This window comes from Poromitra crassiceps, assembly GCF_964638095.1.
Source record: "Poromitra crassiceps genome assembly, chromosome: 3".
Classification (NCBI taxonomy): domain Eukaryota; kingdom Metazoa; phylum Chordata; class Actinopteri; order Beryciformes; family Melamphaidae; genus Poromitra; species Poromitra crassiceps.
Window position 1 is genome coordinate 74,878,252 of NC_139625.1, and position 21,839 is coordinate 74,900,090.

The 21,839-nt window shown below is 44.4% G+C and overlaps 1 protein-coding gene across 2 annotated transcripts in view; it reads right to left on the reverse strand.

The window, feature by feature from the left end:
* The window catches only part of agap1 (ArfGAP with GTPase domain, ankyrin repeat and PH domain 1), a gene marked incomplete at its 5' end in the record, with an annotated part of 348,600 nt that overhangs the window by 33,738 nt on the left and 293,023 nt on the right, over positions 1–21,839 (reverse strand). For both annotated transcript variants that reach the window (XM_083634203.1, XM_083634202.1), the window contains one exon: positions 1,181–1,335. In XM_083634203.1, the coding sequence (XP_083490329.1) occupies positions 1,181–1,335 (155 nt within the window). The remainder of the gene's footprint in view (positions 1–1,180; positions 1,336–21,839) is intronic.

A 21,839-nucleotide genomic window follows, 5' to 3' on the forward strand; every position in this document is an offset into this window, starting at 1 on the left:
GGTTTCTATCACTCTGTGTAACTAAGTCAGTGTACCTCCATGGTTTCTATCACTCTCTGTAACTAAGTCAGTGTACCTCCATGGTTTCTATCACTCTCTGTAACTAAGTCAGTGTACCTCCATGGTTTCTATCACTCACTGTAACTAAGTCAGTGTACCTCCATGGTTTCTATCACTCACTGTAACTAAGTCAGTGTACCTCCATGGTTTCTATCACTCTCTGTAACTAAGTCAGTGTACCTCCATGGTTTCTATCACTCACTGTAACTAAGTCAGTGTACCTCCATGGTTTCTATCACTCTCTGTAACTAAGTCAGTGTACCTCCATGGTTTCTATCACTCACTGTAACTAAGTCAGTGTACCTCCATGGTTTCTATCACTCTGTGTAACTAAGTCAGTGTACCTCCATGGTTTCTATCACTCTGTGTAACTAAGTCAGTGTACCTCCATGGTTTCTATCACTCTCTGTAACTAAGTCAGTGTACCTCCATGGTTTCTATCACTCTCTATAACTAAGTCAGTGTACCTCCATGGTTTCTATCACTGTGTGTAACTAAGTCAGTGTACCTCCATGGTTTGTATCACTCTCTGTAACTAAGTCAGTGTACCTCCATGGTTTCTATCACTCTCTGTAACTAAGTCAGTGTACCTCCATGGTTTCGATCACTCTGTGTAACTAAGTCAGTGTACCTCCATGGTTTCTATCACTCTCTGTAACTAAGTCAGTGTACCTCCATGGTTTCGATCACTCTGTGTAACTAAGTCAGTGTACCTCCATGGTTTCGATCACTCTGTGTAACTAAGTCAGTGTACCTCCATGGTTTCTATCACTCTCTGTAACTAAGTCAGTGTACCTCCATGGTTTCTATCACTCTCTGTAACTAAGTCAGTGTACCTCCATGGTTTCTATCACTCACTGTAACTAAGTCAGTGTACCTCCATGGTTTGTTGTAAAGGGATGAACAGGCTGGATCCACTACAGTTGGGCTTGATGTGGATAAAAACCAGCTAATGCAATCAATTTGTGAAATAAGTTAAATTAAATACATTCTGATACATTCCTGTGAAGGGAAACATTCCCAGATAATATCCCACATTTCGCGACTTTCCGTAGAATGCAATCTCAATTGAGATGGAGGCAGGTAAGGCTTTGGTTCTGGTTGTGGTTGTGGTTCTTACCTTGTTCTTGCTGCTCTCACAGGACTGCAGGCTGGCCAGGATCTGGCTCTCGATGGCCTGCACCCAGGCGTCGCGCTCCTCATACGAAGTGGCTTCAAAATTCCACGTCTGTCCCGTCAGAGAAACGATGGTGAGCTCAAAGTTCTCTTCTTGCTCTGTTGGAGAGAGAGAGAGAGGGAGGGAGAGAGAGGGAGAGAGAGAGATTTAGCAAGAGCACAAAAAGTGGTCAACACACCTCCATTACAAAGACATCAGAGATTTTGTGTTTTGCCATGTTTCACCTCAACCATTTAGCTCACACTCTTATTTAGAGTGACTTACAATGACAGCAGGTAGGAGTTCAGTGCCTTGCTCAAGGACACTTCAACAGGACACTGGTGTGGAGATCGAACCTCTCACTTTTGGTTATGGGGTGGTCGCTCTACCCACTGGGCCACACATCAATGTGAGCTGCAATTGAACATGCTCTCCTCTCTCCATGTTAACAACCAGGACTACGGGTGCTATTAATATTAATTGAAAACCAATCCAAATGGCAGCACAGACTAGTGCAATTAACCTTACTGATTCCAAATGAGAGGGAGTCATTTCTTTTCAGAGGGAAAGGCATTTAACATGGCCTCATGAAATATGTTTTCTGATGGTATTCAAACGGACCCAAATTACTCTTTTTGCTGACCCAAACAAAAAACAAAAACGGCGTAGAATTGTGATATTTGGCCTAAGAACGGCAATGTTATTTTTTCAATCAATATCACACAACAGTACCCAGGGACACCTGTTAGCTTGGGGTAGCCTCTGGTGACCTGTGTGACCTCATCCAGCCCCGCCCCCCCAGGCCAGGATATCACCCAAATTACGGGGCCCTGCCTGCGGCCCCCCGGGGCCCTGGTCTGTCCTGCCCCCTCCTCTGCTGACATGTCGGTGGGAGAGGTCAGTCATTACAATCAGACCTGCTACAGGGGGACATGTGGATCTATTACCCACAACCCCCTCAGAGGTTAATGGGCCAATCAGGAGTCAATTAGGGCAGTGTGTGTGTGTGTGTGTGTCTGTATGTGAACAAACACTCAAGTCCTTGCACATTTGCAATAAACCAGTTCTAAGAAGTCTGGGAAAGTGCATGTGTATACATATTCATACATTCAAGTCTCTGAACTTCTGCAGGCATGCAAGTTCTCACTTCTCACAGATCTGAAAATGTGCATGTGTGCGTGTGTTTGTGTGCGTGTTTGTGTGCGTTGTTTGTGTGCGTGTTTGTGTGCGTGTGTTTGTGTGCATTGTTTGTCTGCGTTGTTTGTGTGCGTTGTTTGTGTGCATGTGTTTGTGTGCGTTGTTTGTGTGCGTTGTTTGTGTGCGTTGTTTGGGTGCGTGTGTTTGTGTGTGTTGTTTGTGTGCGTTGTTTGTGTGCGTGTTTGGGTGCGTTGTTTGTCTGCATATTTGCACACATTTACGTCGCCGCACTTTTGCAGTCAAGCCAGTTGTCAGAGGTTTGAGGTGTGTGTGCGTGTGCGTGTGTGTGTGTGCTTGCGTGTGTGTGTGTGTGTGTGTTTGTGCACATGTTGGCTCGGTGTTATGGGGGGCACATTTGGAAGCCGTTAGATAGGATTGAAGTGGAGGTGAAGTGGGGGCATGGTATCATCACCACCACCAGATCACACAAAACAACCAGCTTCTGTTTACAATTAGCCCCAATGAAGAGGGAAGGCCAACTTACAGAGGTCATTACTTCATCAAAGCACGGCCTCCCCAGGATTACTCTGAGCTCCATGTGTCATGTTTGCTCATTTCTGTCCATGTGTGTGGTATGATGTTCTCTAGTTATGTGTTGTTATGTGTTGTTATGTGTTGTTATGTGTTGTTATGTGTTGTTATATCTAGTTATGTGTTGTTATGTGTTGTTATGTGTTGTTATGTGTTGTTATATCTAGTTATGTGTTGTTATGTGTTGTTATGTGTTGTTATATCTAGTTATGTGTTGTTATGTGTTGTTATGTGTTGTTATGTGTTGTTATGTGTTGTTATATCTAGTTATGTGTTGTTATGTGTTGTTATGTGTTGTTATGTGTTGTTATATCTAGTTATGTGTTGTTATGTGTTGTTATGTGTTGTTATGTGTTGTTATGTGTTGTTATGTGTTGTTATGTCTTATGTGTATTGGCGTTTTTGCCGTACAGTTTGATGATGCATGCTCTAGCTTCCAGAGTGTTGCGTAACATCTAACACAGTAGAAACATGATGGAATGGCTTCCAGGTTAAATTCAGGAGGGAAACGTATGCATAGGGCAGAGGATGTAGTGACGTCATGCGGGCGTGCATCTTCAGTCAATCGGACTCTGCTCTGTAGCGTGTAAACGAGAATATGAGTCAAATCTTCCATAAGCAACTAAACACATTCATCAAAATATGATCTTATTTAGAATAAGGTCCATCGTTGGAGTAATGCAGTCCATGTGAACTTAGTCAATGAATGCATGTGAGGATGGCTGCATGGCTGCTGAGAAATCTATTTGAGATGTGGAAATGCCAACGCTTCCCTTTGCCATAAAGGAACTATACATGGATGCGTACAGTAAGAAACCACAGGATCCACGACACCACGGCGCAGGCAGAGAATCGCTCATCTTGAGGCTCCGTAATCATCCCTGCCACTTTCAAGGCTCCGTAATCATCCCTGGCACTTTTGGGCAAGCGTTTGTGGAAGCAGCAGTTTTGTGACGTGACGGGAGTGAAGCATGGGAGAGATGAGAGGTTTAATCAGTAGCAGAGCGGTCACGGCCGGCCCGGGAGGGCTCCAGTCATTTGGCTAATTGGGAGCGTCTGAGAGCACCGGAGCTGAAGTCCCCCTCTGGCTCCGCTCTGCATAATCTATGGCCGCGTCCGAGGAGGAGAGGACGGACGGATGGAAGGAGAAGCCCCCAGGCCAAACAACTGCAAGAGGCTGAGAGCCTTCCACTTCCAGAATAAGGAGATTGAAGACACCTTTACTGACCAAAGCTTCCCTTTGCTGAAGACAATGCTGGATCATTTCCACCTCTTCCTCGCCTTAGGCTGCCGAGGGCTTGAGTCTGATTACTTGATGTTAATTAAAACTGTGTTTACAAGGGACGGGTTAACGAATCAAGGTTAAACCAGACCTTCAATTTACATTCTAGGCAGATGACTGACACGCTGTGACGCTGATACAGACCAGCTTGCACTGAGTGAGCAGGACAGCAAGGGGCTACCTCTGTGGCTGAAAGATGAAGCCGCGGACCACAGAGCGCTGGTGCATGGTCCCGTGCCGCGGACCACAGAGCGCTGGTGCGTGGTCCCGTGTTAGCTGCTTCTGTCTCAAAAAACAACAACAAGATGGCAACAGTCACAATGCCAAACTCGAGGATTCAAAATGAGAGTCGGCAAACCAATGGTTGCTACATCCATATTTCTTATACAGTCTATGGTTCAGAGTCTTGCTTGATCCGTACCCATGCGTACTCTGACAGCACCCCTGGGTGTTACACCATAGACATAAATAATATGGACGTAGCTATCCCATTCAATTTCTTCTACCTGGCGGAGTTCAAACGTTGGCCGTCACCATGAGTGGGAGGGGAATGGGTTGAGGCTTTCCGCACCTCACGTGAGATGGGAGTTTCCCAGAGCCACAGCTCCGCCTGCTATTGGTCCGTGATCGGCAAGCTGCATGATCACTGGACAGGCGATCTGTCAATCTCCCCCTTTTCTATCATCTACTTCACTCCAAACGGGCGAGTTATATAAAAATTGACCACCCTACAGTTCGCCCCGAACTGGAAAGATGTTTAATCCTGTTACAAAGGACGGGCATTTTAACATGGGGAGATCTGCCCACTGCACCCTCCCCCAAGTGGACATTCGTGGAATTACAGCTTAAACAAAGGCTTCCGCACCTTCCTGGGAAAGGGGGTGGTGGGCTTGGCCACTGGTGTAGACGAGGGGTGTCCAACTCATTTTAGTTCACACATGCCACATGCGAGCCAATTTGGTCTAAAGTGGGCCAGACAAAGAATAATAACCTATAGATGTCTCTGTTACAGGTACATTTTAAGAGCATGTTTACATGTAGGGTTATCTCAGCTACCATCAACAAAATGATCAAATCTAGTGTCTGTAACTGTTGACGGCAATTGTGCATTTCTCTCTAGTCAAGGGGAATGAAAATAGTCATTTCAATAGTCAGCAGGCTCCTCAAGTTTGTCCAGGTCTCCTCTGTACGTGGCATTGCGGAGCTGTGAAGCCATTTCTTCAGGTCTCTCACTGCACCTCACCCTGCATCTCAAAGAAGCAATTGTGATGTCATAATGTCAGCAGTGAGTGATGTCATCAGTAATGTCACACAAGCAATTGTGATGTCATCGGTACAAAGTCATCCTGTGGGCCAAATTGTGCGCGATGATTTCATGACATCACTGACAGAGCCGGCAGGAGGATGAGGGAGACGGAGGGAGGAAGATCTGGTTGAGGGAGAAGTGGGACAGAATGTAGCGAAACAGTGGATGGATAAATCCAGAAGGAGGCGCTAATGCAACATAAAGCATGTCAACTGCCATAAAACACCACAGAAGAAGAAGAATCCTGTGGGCCAGATCAGACCCTTTGGCAGGCTGTTTCAGACCCCCCTGCCGTATGTTTGACACCCCTGGTGTAGACAGTGGGTAGACTGGTTCATAGCAGGATAAACGCTGCAACCTTTCAGTTACAAACCATCTATGAATCCAACTTGCCATGCATGCCCAAATCTAAAAATTACAATCTGTGGAAGATTCAATCAGATCCATAAATGTTGTCCAGGACGAGGCACAACCTGGTTCGAGCGGCTTAACAAGTGCGAGAAGAAACGGTGTCTTTACTAAGATGACTGAATAAGTTACAAAGCGCTACAGACTACAACGCTTTGGAAAGAGTCTGACAGCCTGGGAAACATTATGATTTTTCTATTCTGCATTGCAAATTCTTCCTTTATTGTTATACAAGAAAAAACGAATTCATATACTTTCACACTAACTCTGTTTCTTTACAAACTAGGAATCACTATTTCAACTTCCAACGGCTCAAGAGAGAGAGCAAAACCTTCCAGTCTTGTTTATGGATAGAACAATTATCGCAGCAGCTCAGCAAGCTTTGCAGTAAAAAGTGGCGCTGAAGCAACGGCTACACCTGTTAGCTTTGCTTCTTCATCACAGCATCGGATTGCTTCCTTTGGATGTTGTCAGGTCGTTGCACATTGTAACCATGGCTCCCAGATGCCTCAGATGTTGACCTCAGATGAACCCTCTCTAGATCAAAGCATGAATGAGCACCTGCTGCTGGTAGTAGACGTTTGACAGGACTCAGATTTCTCTGCCCTTATCCAGATCTTCACACTAGGCTGGTATCGTTAAAAAAAAGACGACACCAGTACCAATACCAGTACTGATAAAGTGATACCAGTACCAATAAAGCACTTCATTGGATAACTTTTTTGTGGCATCTTGGCATGCTCAACTGCCAACTCCGTCACATAGACCGCGCTCCACTTCACCACCCCAGACTGTATGGGTTGCAGCTGCGGTAGTGGGCCAATCACACGTCACATTCAATCGAAGAATGCTTGTGGTGATTGGCTATGAGCAAAACCATACAAATAGTAATTGTTTTCTAGATCTGTCTACAAAAAAAACGCAGCAGGTATTTATTTGACTGGATACGTTTCGATACTACTGGGTTATTTCGGTCAATACCTTCAAAGTATTGCATACTGTACCAGCCCTACTTCAGACTAGGTGATATTTTCTTGATGGGAACAATCATTTTGTTGGTTTGAGGGCCGGTCCTGTGTAGAGCATGGCACTAACACTGTGAGGGTCAGGGGAACCATACTACTACAGGGGCCACCCATGACAAACATGTGTGCAGTGATTATACCGGGAGACTCTGTTGATAAAAGGATGACATACATTAAGCAGAAAGTGTGTGTGTGTGTGTGTGTGTGTGTGTGCGTATGTGTATGTGTGTGTGTGTGTGTGTGTGTGTATGTGTGTGTGTGTGTGTGTGTGTGTGCGTATGTGTGTGTGTGTGTGTGTGTGTGTGTATGTGTGTGTGTGTGTGTGTGTGTGTGTGTGTGTGTGTGTGTGTGTGTGTTTGTGGTGTGTGGTGTGTGTGTGTGTGTGTGTGTGTGTGTGTGTGTGTGTGTGTGTGTGTGTGTATTTGGAAGCTCCTGGGAGTGTGCTGGGCGTCTGTTGGTCGTACACGAGCGCTGGCTGGCTGAGCCCCGTGGGGTCAAGAGCAATGCCCCCATCATAATTAAATCCCCCTGATTCTCTGTTTTCGGGGGGAGGGGGAGGGAGGGGGGGGGGGTTGGCTGCTTAACAATTATGGAAACCAACAACCCAGGAAGGCTCTGCCTCTCCACGGTGTAAATTAAATGCTGTTTCTAGATTTAAATGCTGCCCCCCCCCCCCATACACACGCTGACCCAGCGCACTGCATCCTGTTAATGAATTCTGAAATAAAAATGAGGGGGGCATTAGGCTGTGCAAATGACTCGCCCCTCAATCACAAGGACCACGCCCCCCCCCCGCCCCCCCCCCCCCCCCCCCCGTCCCCGCATCAGGGGCACAGAGCCTCCACTTCAGAGCAGAGGGCCAGTCAGCCGCTGCCTTCACTGGCTTGGTGACATGTGGTCGTACTAAACCAGGGGTGCCCAAATTCTTTCCCATGAAGGGCCAAAACTCAATCTGGGTGGAGGGCCGAGGGCCAAAAATAAACATTGTGGAATTACATTAAAATGTATTGTGTTTTATAGAAAATTAACATTCTAAATCTAAAATAACATTTCAATATAATAATCTATTTTTTATCTGTTTGGTAATTGTAATAATTTGCAATTGGTTATATACATAAAAAAAAAACATCTGCATTTGTGGGGAGCTTAAACATTTAATCAGTAAACACCCAGTTAAAAACAGTTGTATTTTCCACCTTTGTAATCAAGAGAGAAATTTGACTTAATTCACAACTTCAAAAATCCTCAAGGTACTTTGAAAATCAGTTTCGTAGTGGCAACGTATATTGTACTCTTTCAAAACAGCCACTCTCTGTCTGCAAATGAGACAAACCGTTGTTGAATTTACTTCGGTAAAAAAATACTCGTCTTGCCACTCCGTCCTAAACTTTCTTTTGTCAGTGTGCCACTGCCGTGATGATGATCTGTCCATCTTGCTGAGCTGGTGTAAAGCCAGTGACTGGGGAGGGATCAAATATCAGAGCTCACCCCCCAACCAGGTGATTCAGCCAACCAATCAGGAGCGATCAATCCTCAGACAGCAATGCCTTACACCCGTGTGATAGAGTCGGGGAGAGAGAATACCAGCTGCACAAAATTAATGTTAATCGTAGATAGAAGAGTCCCGACATCTCCATTCAGGCGCGGACTGCATAATCGGGCACGTCGGGCAACTGCCCGGTGGCCTGGCCTGCAAAAAAAAAAAAAAAAATTCTCCCCCAAATTCATAGCGGGCCAAAACAAACAGAGTTTGGCCCGCGGGCCCCAAATTGGTCAGCACTGTAGTAAACGATTATTAGTCTTGTTGATTTCAGGGGCACTAGTAATCTGAGACACTTTATATATTTTATATCAACATCTTGACTTTTTACAACTACAGCGGACATTCCAAAAAAAGTGAAATCACTGCTTCTGCAGCCTTTATTTGAACACAACTCAAGAGTAAACAAAGTGAAGTCAATGGTGATTGGTTTTCTCTCGGGTTGTGCCGGCAACCTCCCTTCCTCTTCCTCTTATATGGACAAACATCACCTGTGTTTCAACTGGCATGAGGGGGAGGAGATGATGACAGAATTTACATTTTTGGGTGAACTGTTCCTTTAAAAATTTTAAACTACTAAATGGTGTGCTTGAGCAGTCTCCAACATGGTGACATTTCTGAGAGAATAAATATTGAACTTCTCAATCCACTTCCTTGTAGACAGGAGCTACATGAAGCTTTTTGTTTATATTCAGGCACTAAGCTTTTTGTTTATATTCAGCCACTAAGCTTTTTGTTTATGTTCAGGCACTAAGCTTTATGTTTATATTCAGGCACTAAGCTTTTTGTTTATATTCAGGCACTAAGCTTTATGTTTATATTCAGGCACTAAGCTTTTTGTTTATATTCAGGCACTAAGCTTTTTGTTTATGTTCAGGCACTAAGCTTTATGTTTATATTCAGTAGGGGTGCACCGATCACGTTTTTTGCCACCGATCACCGATTGCCGATCACCTATGAGAAATATCTGCCCAACCGATCATCGACCGATCACCGATTACCGATTACCGATCACCGATATATATATATATATTTATTTTATATTTTGTAGGCTAAAGGAAACTGCCAACATGAGACAGATGGGAGTTCAACCGTTTAGTTGTCAGTTCTCTTCAGTACAGTACAGCAGTATAGGCTTTTTACAGCATTATGACAGGAATAGTAGGATTGTGTGTGGTCTGGAAAAAGGAGGCAATAAAATATACAAACAGGTCAGTAACCAAGCTTGCTGTTATATAGGCCAATTATAGTGATAATTAACAACTAATAATATATAAATGATAATTAGGTAAACTGTAAGTCAGTTACTCTTAAACACCAGTCTTGAACCATGACTAAAGCCAAAGAGCTCCCACTCATAGAACCGGGGTTATGCACAATAACCGTCATACATTGGGATCCGCATCGAACGAACATCAAAACGACCCGCCCATCGAGGCCGAGTTACAGTGTTATAATTAGCAGCACTATGAGTGCGATCTACATAATGGTGACAGGGTTACATGACGGGAGAAACAACAGAATCACAAGCTACACACGAGCTAAACTCCATCTGAGTAGTGGCATTACCGTAAATTCCGGACTATAAGCCGCGGCTTTTTTCCCGTTTTTTGGCCCCTGCGGCTTATATAACGGTGCGTCTTATCTATGGATTTTTTCAGAAAAAAAAAAAAAAAAAAAAAAAATCTCTCTTTTTTAGCACTCTTTCTAACTATAAATCCACTTCTGTTTTAATTTCCTCTCTTGCCCTCTTTTCACCACACCGCGGACACTGTGTGCACTGTAAAAATAAACAACGGTGGTGTTGTGTTATGTTGTTTTGTTGAAATGTTGTAATACGGTAAATGGGAGCTTCCTCAAACAGCCATCTCTTCCCGACAATCCCCTCTGTGCGTGACCACTTACATATGGTAATTACGGTAAGCAAACGGCCACTCGGGCAACAACTCCCTCCCCCGACTACCAGGAGAAAATCACAAACTTCGGCGAATTCACACAAAGGAAGATCAAGGAATATTCACAACAAGACGAGCAGTAGAAGCAACACTCTCACTTACCATGGGGAAGGTACGCAGAAATTCACACGAGGCAGCTTTCAAGTTGAAAGCAGTCAATCTCGCATTAAAAGAGAGCAGCCGCCGATCAAACAGAGCAGCCGCGCGTAACCTGGGCAAAAGGGACTGTCCGTCCGGGGGAGAACTACTGAACAACTCCCTCCCGACTATCAGGAGAAAATCACAAACTTCGGCGAATTCACACAAAGGAAGATCACGGAATATTATAGGAGTGTGAAAACATCCACAATTACCAACGGGTTCCAAAACGCTGGACTGCTGCGGGATGAAGAGGATGACGCCACGGGGACTGCCCCCTAGTCCGATACCTCACGAGTCCGATACCTCACGAGTCCGACACCTCATGGTTTTGGGTTAGGGTCTGGGGGAGGTTAGGTTTAGGCGTGGGGGTGGGAGAGGTTAGGTTTTGGGTTAGGGTCTGGGGGATGTTAGGTTTAGGCGTGGGGGTGGGAGAGGTTAGGTTTTGGGTTAGGGTCTGGGGGAAGTTAGCCTCTTTTTTCGGACTCGTGAGGTGTCGGACTCGTGAGGTATCGGACTCGTGCCATGGCACCTGAAGGAGAGAGGAGAGTGGTTGACGAAGCCACCCTGAACCTGTTCGTTTCCGACACTGAAGATGAGGACTTTGGTGGTTTCAGTACGCAGGAAGAAGAGGAAGACGAGGATTAGTGACTTGACTTCTCTGGTTACAGGTTTGCTGCACATATACGGTAGCCTATTGTTGTGTGATTTTGTCTGGGGATTAGTGACCTGACTTTTGTTTTGTTTTGTTGAAATGTTAATAAATGGGAGCTTCCCCAAACAGCGATCTCTTTCCCGACATTCCTCTCTGTGCACGAACCCTTTCATATGGTAATTAAACATCAAAACACCCGCGGCTTATAGTCCGGTGCGGCTTATAGAAGAAAAAAATAGTCAATTTTGGTCCCGCGGCTTATACACCGGTGCGTCTTATAGTCCGGAATTTACGGTAATTAGCGCATCCGTCTGAATGGAGCGCACATCCACATAGCAGCACACTTTCGCTTCCTTCAAAGTGCCCGCGGGAACATCAATGCTTGCGTGGAAATTGTCTGTGTGTGCGCGTGCACTACCCCGACTACCACGTTAATCTGGGACTTTAATACACACGGATTTAACAGCATGCAAATGCCTCGGTAGGCGGGAGGACTGGAGGTAATTTCTCTCTGCTGAGTCTGCTCTAATCACCAGCTGATTTGTGTGATTCAAAGACGCAAGGGGTGTGTTGACAGTCTGGTGCGGTGTGTGCATGGAGGTGAGTACACTGACGAAAGCAAAGCGTGTGCTTTGCAACACAATGATATAAACGTTAGAGCACAATATGAAAGTTAAACGATAGACATTGAAGACATGAAAATGGGCTGCCTCATGTTTCTCACGTGCAGCATGATCGGCTATGCGATCGGCAAAATTAAAGGAATATCGGAAACAGCAGATCACATATTTGAGGTCCAAATCGGCCGATACAGATTGCGTGCAGATCGATCGGTGCACCCCTAATATTCAGGCACTAAGCTTTTTGTTTATATTCAGGCACTAAGCTTTTTGTTTATGTTCAGGCACTAAGCTTTATGTTTATATTCAGGCACTAAGCTTTTTGTTTATATTCAGGCACTAAGCTTTATGTTTATATTCAGGCACTAAGCTTTTTGTTTATATTCAGGCACTAAGCTTTATGTTTATATTTAGGCACTAAGCTTTTTGTTTATATTCAGGTACTAAGCTTTGTGTTTATATTCAGGCACTAAGCTTTTTGTTTATATTCAGGCACTAAGCTTTGTGTTTATATTCAGGAACTAAGCTTTTTGTTTATATTTAGGCACTAAGCTTTTTGTTTATATTCAGGCACTAAGCTTTGTGTTTATATTCAGGCACTAAGCTTTTTGTTTATATTCAGGCACTAAGCTTTGTGTTTATATTCAGGCACTAAGCTTTATGTTTATATTCAGGCACTAAGCTTTTTGTTTATATTCAGGTACTAAGCTTTTTGTTTATATTCAGGCACTAAGCTTTGTGTTTATATTCAGGCACTAAGCTTTTTGTTTATATTCAGGCACTAAGCTTTATGTTTATATTCAGGCACTAAGCTTTTTGTTTATATTTAGGCACTAAGCTTTTTGTTTATATTCAGGCACTAAGCTTTATGTTTATATTTAGGCACTAAGCTTTTTGTTTATATTCAGGCACTAAGCTTTGTGGTTATATTCAGGCACTAAGCTTTATGTTTATATTCAGGCACTAAGCTTTATGTTTATATTCAGGCACTAAGCTTTTTGTTTATATTCAGGCACTAAGCTTTTTGTTTATATTCAGGCACTAAGCTTTTTGTTTATATTCAGGCACTAAGCTTTATGTTTATATTCAGGCACTAAGCTTTTTGCTTATATTCAGGCACTAAGCTTTTTGTTTATATTCAGGCACTAAGCTTTTTGCTTATATTCAGGCACTAAGCTTTTTGTTTATATTCAGGCACTAAGCTTTTTGTTTATATTTAGGCACTAAGCTTTGTGTTTATATTCAGGCACTAAGCTTTGTGTTTATATTCAGGCACTAAGCTTTGTGTTTATATTCAGGCACTAAGCTTTGTGTTTATATTCAGGCACTAAGCTTTGTGTTTATATTCAGGCACTAAGCTTTTTGTTTATATTCAGGCACTAAGCTTTGTGTTTATATTTAGGCACTAAGCTTTTTGTTTATATTCAGGCACTAAGCTTTATGTTTATATTCAGGCACTAAGCTTTTTGTTTATATTCAGGCACTAAGCTTTGTGTTTATATTCAGGCACTAAGCTTTTTGTTTATATTCAGGCACTAAGCTTTTTGTTTATATTCAGGCACTAAGCTTTTTGTTTATATTCCGGCACTAAGCTTTTTGTTTATATTCAGGCACTAAGCTTTTTGTTTATATTCAGGCACTAAGCTTTGTGTTTATATTCAGGCACTAAGCTTTTTGTTTATATTCAGGCACTAAGCTTTTTGTTTATATTCAGGCACTAAGCTTTTTGTTTATATTCCGGCACTAAGCTTTGTGTTTGGATATCTGCCTTTATGAACAACTTGAGCGGTGTCTTTGGTGACCTCAAAGGCTCTGCGTGCCGTTTCTTAAGCTACCATGTCCCGGTCTTAAGACAGTAGTAGTATCCACTCTGCTGTGTCGCAGAGTGCAAAGCGCCTCGCTGTCTTTAAAGATGAACTCCACTGTGAGTTTAGTGATGCCAGTAGATATTATGGCCCAAAATCAGTCCCTGACCAACTGTATGTCTCATACGCACACACAGACTTAACCTGCATGGCCTCTTCTGTGTATACGCACATATACAAACACATGCATGGGAGTGCAAACACACACACACACATACACACACACACACACACAAACACACACACACAATCACACACACAGTCACCCCCGCCACTGTTGGTAATTATTGCCACCGCTCTCGGCTACTGTGGGCGACATTCACAGAGAGAGAGGTGGCGTCGAGGCAATTTGTGAACTCTGACACTCGCAACCTTTATCGGCAAAAACAGTACAGACCAAATATACAGCATTTACAAGTGCCATGGGGGGGGGGGGGGGGGGGAGCATGCATACGAGCCTATCAGCTCGGGTCGGGGGTGTCGAGTCGGCCCAGCGGGGTGGTGTGTTTGTGTGTGTGTGTGTTTGTGTGTGTGTGTGTTTGTGCGTTTGTGTGTGCGCCTTTGTGTGTGTGTGTGTGTGTGGTGGTGAGCAGGACTCTGACGGTGCAATGAGAGGGGAGGCGTGAGGGAGACAAAAGGGGGCCTGGGGAAACACAAATTAAAAGCCTTAAATGTCAGCGCACACAGTATTGCTTTGCGATACAGGTCATTACTCCCCATATTATTCGCACCCTTTTACAACATTAATAACCTGGAAAATATTGCGACGGATTGTTCCCCAAGTCTCTGAAAAGATGTAGTTATATATTTTTTCTAAGCATGTACATGTATAGTAAGAGGGAGAAACCATGAAGTGTCGTGGGTGTGAGGCAGTAGAAGACTGATTTGAGAATGATTTAAGTTGTTTTGTTGCTTTCATGCAGATGAACAGAGAAATCAACACCTAAGAACCAGTAGGGTATGAAATCAAACAGCGTGGTAGAAAACGAAAACAAGATGGCAGCCAAAAGCTGGTCAAGTTTGGCTGTGGCTGGTAAGTTTGTCACCGTGGCAACATCACACCTGCTCATTGTCTCTTCTAAAAGACATTGGTCTGGTAAAAGAGGGCAAGTACTTGCCAGTACGGCTGGTGGATGAAAGAAGCAGAGACACTGGCACACCGCTCACATCAGTTGAGTACAACATCCAACACAATCAATGTCACATTTAACACCATCTGTACAGTCAGTGCACGTTTCCCAGGCACATCTCCTCAGGCAGGTGTGTTTGTTTAGTCACATCCTCACGGGTGAAGAGGGTGGGGCCAGATGCACTGACTGACGGACAGACAGGTCAGGCAAGCATCTCTGTGGAGAGATGGCCAGACAGCTCAGAGATCGAAATTGATGTTTTTCCCCACTGCACACATCTACTAGTCCATACACTCACTGGCACAGGCAGCACTGCATGTTTCTCCATTACGACAGGTGCACAGTTTGGGTTAGGTAGGTCAGAAGCATGCTGGGAAGGCAGTTTGGGTTAGGTAGGTCAGAAGCATGCTGGGAAGTAGGGCTGGGATAAAAAAATCGATTCTCCGATTTTTATTGTAATCCTTTGATATCGATTCATATGTCCAGAGATCGATTTTTTTTATTCACATTTATTTTTTATTGTTATAAAGATAGGCTATAATAGCTGTGTGGTAGTTGAAACATAGTTTCAAGTTGACGTTTATTTATGTTTGTAGTTGAAACAAAAACATAAATACTGTAGGCTACATAAATGGAAATGTTTGATCATTAATATCTACTTTTAGAAATTATATAGGCTGAAATCAAATCACTGTGCATAATTGTGAAAGTGTCTTTATTGACAGATGAAAAGGCTGTTATTTACCCTTTGTCACCACCTGGTGAGTAAATATATGTGTAACTAAAACCATTCAAATTGACAACCGGTCCGCAACTTTTTTCCCCCATGTATCTACCGGTCCTTGGCGCAAAAAAGGTTGGGAACCCCTGTGTTACATAACTGGACAATCATGTAATTCAGGTTACAGCTCAAAAAACATGTTTTAGCATCACTAACCAAATCGATATTGAAATTAATCGAATCGGAATCGAATCGAATCGGGATTAATCGATTCGGAACCTTGTGAATCGGAATCGAATCGATTCTTGAAATTTGAACCAATACCCAGCCCTACTGGGAAGGCATCCAAACATCAGTCAAAGGGAGTTGTCATTACACTGGTAGCATTCAAGCAACATACACAACTGCTCAGTAAGCCGATGGAAAAACGATGTTGAACCATAGTGAGCCCAGTAAGGATACAGCATGGTGCTCCTACTATACGATAGCCATGCACAACAACATGAGCACAACACAGACCATACAGCCATAGAAATACTAGTATGCTTAAGCGGGCCAGTTGCCCGGTTCTCTGCGGATCCCACTCGCGTAGGGGCAGAGCACGCTGAATCCCACTCCATTTGGGGGCAGAACACGCTATACAGTACAAGCGCCAGGATTGGCCAACGTCAACCCCAGTTCCCAGAACCGTCAAATCAAATCATCCCCACGCTATGCCCCGCCTCTCGACCATATTCTAGTCAAAGCAATGTTTGTTTTCGCTCTGATACATCATCACAGACCCTGAGATGTCATTTCATGCCGTCTTTAACTCAAATCAACTCACAATAACTGTCAAAGTAAATGAAGGCCTGCAAAACTGTTTACAGTTTTCTGATATACTACTGATTTTGTAATGATACAAAGCTGATGTTGCTTTAAAATCTGTAAAAAATTAACACAAATCTAAAAATGAAAAAGCTGGACAGAGAATTTATTCAGCTGAGTGAACGACTGCTCCCACTTTAGTCTAAACCACAGCGTCTTTCCCCAGGTGGTCAAAGTGCGAGCTCTGTGACCTCTCCTGCCTTTAACGTGTTACACTGTGTGCTGCTGGAAACAGCAAACCTCTTGATAATATTGACTGCCCGGGGCTAACGCCAGCATTTTGCCACACGGCCAACATTTACAGAGAACAAAATGACCGTCTGTGTGTAAGAGGAGCGGCTGGCGCTGCTCCTTACCTACGCCGCCGCTTTAAATGTTAAGTCTGCTTGTATACCAGCATCCGCATCCGGCAGCCATTTCCCACAAGAGGGTTTACCTGTTTAAATGACTTGAACATATCAGGCCGGCCACTCTGTGAGGCTGTGCAAAGATCTGAGCTATTTTGACCCAACCGCTGAATATAAAAGCAAAACAGAATCACTTTAAAAGGTCACAAAGTTGGATCCCTGCCAAATGTGTCGATCAGCTGACATGTTTTTTTCCTATACTGTATACAGTGATTTACCTTGAGTAAAATCTAAATTAAGTGTTTTGCACATCTTCAAAGCTACAATGACTTCAAATGATCTCAAATAAATAATATAATTGTTAAGTAGCAGCGTAAGGTAAATATGCATACGGGTTGGTATTTTCTTTGGTATGTGCACAAATGTAAACAAAAGCTCAGCAGAAATAAACTGCAAGACAGCCACAAACTACAACCAAATACTATTGTATATAGGCCAGAGGTTCAAGACAGCCACAAACTACAACCAAATACTATTGTATATAGGCCAGTGGTTCAAGACAGCCACAAACTACAACCAAATACTATTGTATATAGGCCAGTGGTTCTCAACCTTGGGGTCACCTGGAATTCAAATGGGGTCCACACACACACATTTAAAACTACTGAAGAGGATTAGGGGCCACTTGTGATTTTTTATTTTTTAGTTTAAGTCGGGATTCTGAGTTTAACATCAGAATTCAAGAAAAATTCTGAGAAAAAAGTCAACACTGATGATATTACCGATAGACCGGAATTTGAATGTCTGGGGTCCCTAGATTTTTGTAGCGTCAAAGTGGAGTCACAAGCCAAAAAAGGTTGGGAACCACTGGATATAGGCCTTTGTTCTATTTGAAGATCACAGCCTAGTGGACAGATTTCAAGTCAATACATCAAAACACACTAAAGATCAACTTGATGTGTCATTATTTGAGTGTACTATATGAGGATGAACGTGCACATCAGCCATAGAGACACTGCGTAACGCGTCATCATTCAGAAACCACGCCCAAGACGGGGGGAAAACAGAAACCCCCCCTCCAATCCTGGCGTTCTCCTATGTCGCGTGCTGTGCATGGTTGCGTGTTGCACAAAAAGATCGTATATACAGAAGATGAACACTCCAACTTACTTCCTTGACAGCTAGATCCACATTTTTCTTCTCGCCAATTCTCAATGGCTTCCTTGTTTTGCTCAGGAGTACAAAAAAACTTTAACTGGCGATTTTTTACATTTGTTGTCTGCGCAGCCCACCACACAACAGCCTTTAGCTATGTTTAATTCAAGGAAAATGGCGCTGGTGTGTGGAAATGAACGGAGCTTTTCCCCTGTGATGGGCGTGGCCTATTTCATGCAGTGTCGCTATAGAACGCAAGTTGCGTTACGCAACACAATGCAGATGAAAGGGCAATGTACGTTTAACGCAACGTGAACACATACCGTAAGCAACGCAACACACTGGCCATGCATCACCAAGGCAACGTGAACACATACTGTAAGCAACGCAACACACTGGTCATGCATCACCAAGGCAACGTGAACACATACTGTAAGCAACGCAACACACTGGTCATGCATCACCAAGGCAACGTGAACACATACTGTAAGCAACGCAACACACTGGTCATGCATCACCAAGGCAACGTGAACACATACCGTAAGCAACGCAACACACTGGCCATGCATCACCAAGGCAACGTGAACACATAGTGTAAGCAACGCAACACACTGGCTATGCATCACCAAGGCAACATGAACACATACTGTAAGCAACGCAACACACTGGCTATGCATCACCAAGGCAACGTGAACACATACTGTAAGCAACGCAACACACTGGCTATGCATCACCAAGGCAACATGAACACATACTGTAAGCAACGCAACACACTGGCTATGCATCACCAAGGCAACGTGAACACATACTGTAAGCAACGCAACACACTGGTCATGCATCACCAAGGCAACGTGAACACATAGTGTAAGCAACGCAACACACTGGTCATGCATCACCAAGGCAACGTGAACACATACTGTAAGCAACGCAACACACTGGCTATGCATCACCAAGGCAACGTGAACACATACTGTAAGCAACGCAACACACTGGCCATGCATCACCAAGGCAACGTGAACACATAGTGTAAGCAACGCAACACACTGGCTATGCATCACCAAGGCAACAAGAACACATACTGTAAGCAACGCAACACACTGGTCATGCATCACCAAGGCAACGTGAACACATACTGTAAGCAACGCAACACACTGGCCATGCATCACCAAGGCAACAAGAACACATACTGTAAGCAACGCAACACACTGGTCATGCATCACCAAGGCAACGTGAACACATACTGTAAGCAACGCAACACACTGGCCATGCATCACCAAGGCAACGTGAACACATACTGTAAGCAACGCAACACACTGGCTATGCATCACCAAGGCAACAAGAACACATACTGTAAGCAACGCAACACACTGGTCATGCATCACCAAGGCAACGTGAACACATACTGTAAGCAACGCAACACACTGGTCATGCATCACCAAGGCAACGTGAACACATACTGTAAGCAACGCAACACACTGGCTATGCATCACCAAGGCAACAAGAACACATACTGTAAGCAACGCAACACACTGGTCATGCATCACCAAGGCAACGTGAACACATACTGTAAGCAACGCAACACACTGGCCATGCATCACCAAGGCAACGTGAACACATACTGTAAGCAACGCAACACACTGGTCATGCATCACCAAGGCAACGTGAACACATACTGTAAGCAACGCAACACACTGGTCATGCATCACCAAGGCAACGTGAACACATACTGTAAGCAACGCAACACACTGGCCATGCATCACCAAGGCAACATGAACACATACTGTAAGCAACGCAACACACTGGTCATGCATCACCAAGGCAACGTGAACACATACTGTAAGCAACGCAACACACTGGCTATGCATCACCAAGGCAACAAGAACACATACTGTAAGCAACGCAACACACTGGCTATGCATCACCAAGGCAACGTGAACACATACTGTAAGCAACGCAACACACTGGCTATGCATCACCAAGGCAACAAGAACACATACTGTAAGCAACACAACACACTGGCCATGCATCACCAAGGCAACGTGAACACATACTGTAAGCAACGCAACACACTGGCTATGCATCACCAAGGCAACGTGAACACATACTGTAAGCAACGCAACACACTGGTCATGCATCACCAAGGCAACGTGAACACATACTGTAAGCAACGCAACACACTGGCCATGCATCACCAAGGCAACGTGAACACATACTGTAAGCAACGCAACACACTGGCTATGCATCACCAAGGCAACGTGAACACATACTGTAAGCAACGCAACACACTGGCTATGCATCACCAAGGCAACGTGAACACATACTGTAAGCAACGCAACACACTGGTCATGCATCACCAAGGCAACGTGAACACATACTGTAAGCAACGCAACACACTGGCTATGCATCACCAAGGCAACGTGAACACATACTGTAAGCAACACAACACACTGGCCATGCATCACCAAGGCAACGTGAACACATACTGTAAGCAACGCAACACACTGGTCATGCATCACCAAGGCAACGTGAACACATACTGTAAGCAACGCAACACACTGGCTATGCATCACCAAGGCAACGTGAACACATAGTGTAAGCAACGCAACACACTGGCTATGCATCACCAAGGCAACGTGAACACATACTGTAAGCAACGCAACACACTGGTCATGCATCACCAAGGCAACGTGAACACATACTGTAAGCAACGCAACACACTGGTCATGCATCACCAAGGCAACGTGAACACATACTGTAAGCAACGCAACACACTGGCTATGCATCACCAAGGCAACATGAACACATACTGTAAGCAACGCAACACACTGGTCATGCATCACCAAGGCAACGTGAACACATACTGTAAGCAACGCAACACACTGGCTATGCATCACCAAGGCAACGTGAACACATACTGTAAGCAACACAACACACTGGCCATGCATCACCAAGGCAACGTGAACACATACTGTAAGCAACGCAACACACTGGCTATGCATCACCAAGGCAACGTGAACACATAGTGTAAGCAACGCAACACACTGGCTATGCATCACCAAGGCAACGTGAACACATACTGTAAGCAACGCAACACACTGGTCATGCATCACCAAGGCAACGTGAACTCATACTGTAAGCAACGCAACACACTGGTCATGCATCACCAAGGCAACGTGAACACATACTGTAAGCAACGCAACACACTGGCTATGCATCACCAAGGCAACGTGAACACATACTGTAAGCAACGCAACACACTGGTCATGTATCACCAAGGCAACGTGAACACATACTGTAAGCAACGCAACACACTGGTCATGCATCACCAAGGCAACGTGAACACATACTGTAAGCAATGCAACACACTGGTCATGCATCACCAAGGCAACGTGAACACATACTGTAAGCAACGCAACACACTGGTCATGCATCACCAAGGCAACGTGAACACATACTGTAAGCAACGCAACACACTGGCTATGCATCACCAAGGCAACGTGAACACATACTGTAAGCAACGCAACACACTGGCCATGCATCACCAAGGCAACGTGAACACATACTGTAAGCAACGCAACACACTGGCTATGCATCACCAAGGCAACGTGAACACATACTGTAAGCAACGCAACACACTGGCCATGCATCACCAAGGCAACGTGAACACATACTGTAAGCAACGCAACACACTGGCCATGCATCACCAAGGCAACGTGAACACATACTGTAAGCAACGCAACACACTGGCTATGCATCACCAAGGCAACGTGAACACAATGTGAAACTCGCAACATCAACACGACACGACACATCGCCAACGCTAAACGAATGCGACGCCATTTCAACGTCGGCAGTGAAACAGCTTCCATTGATTTACAATG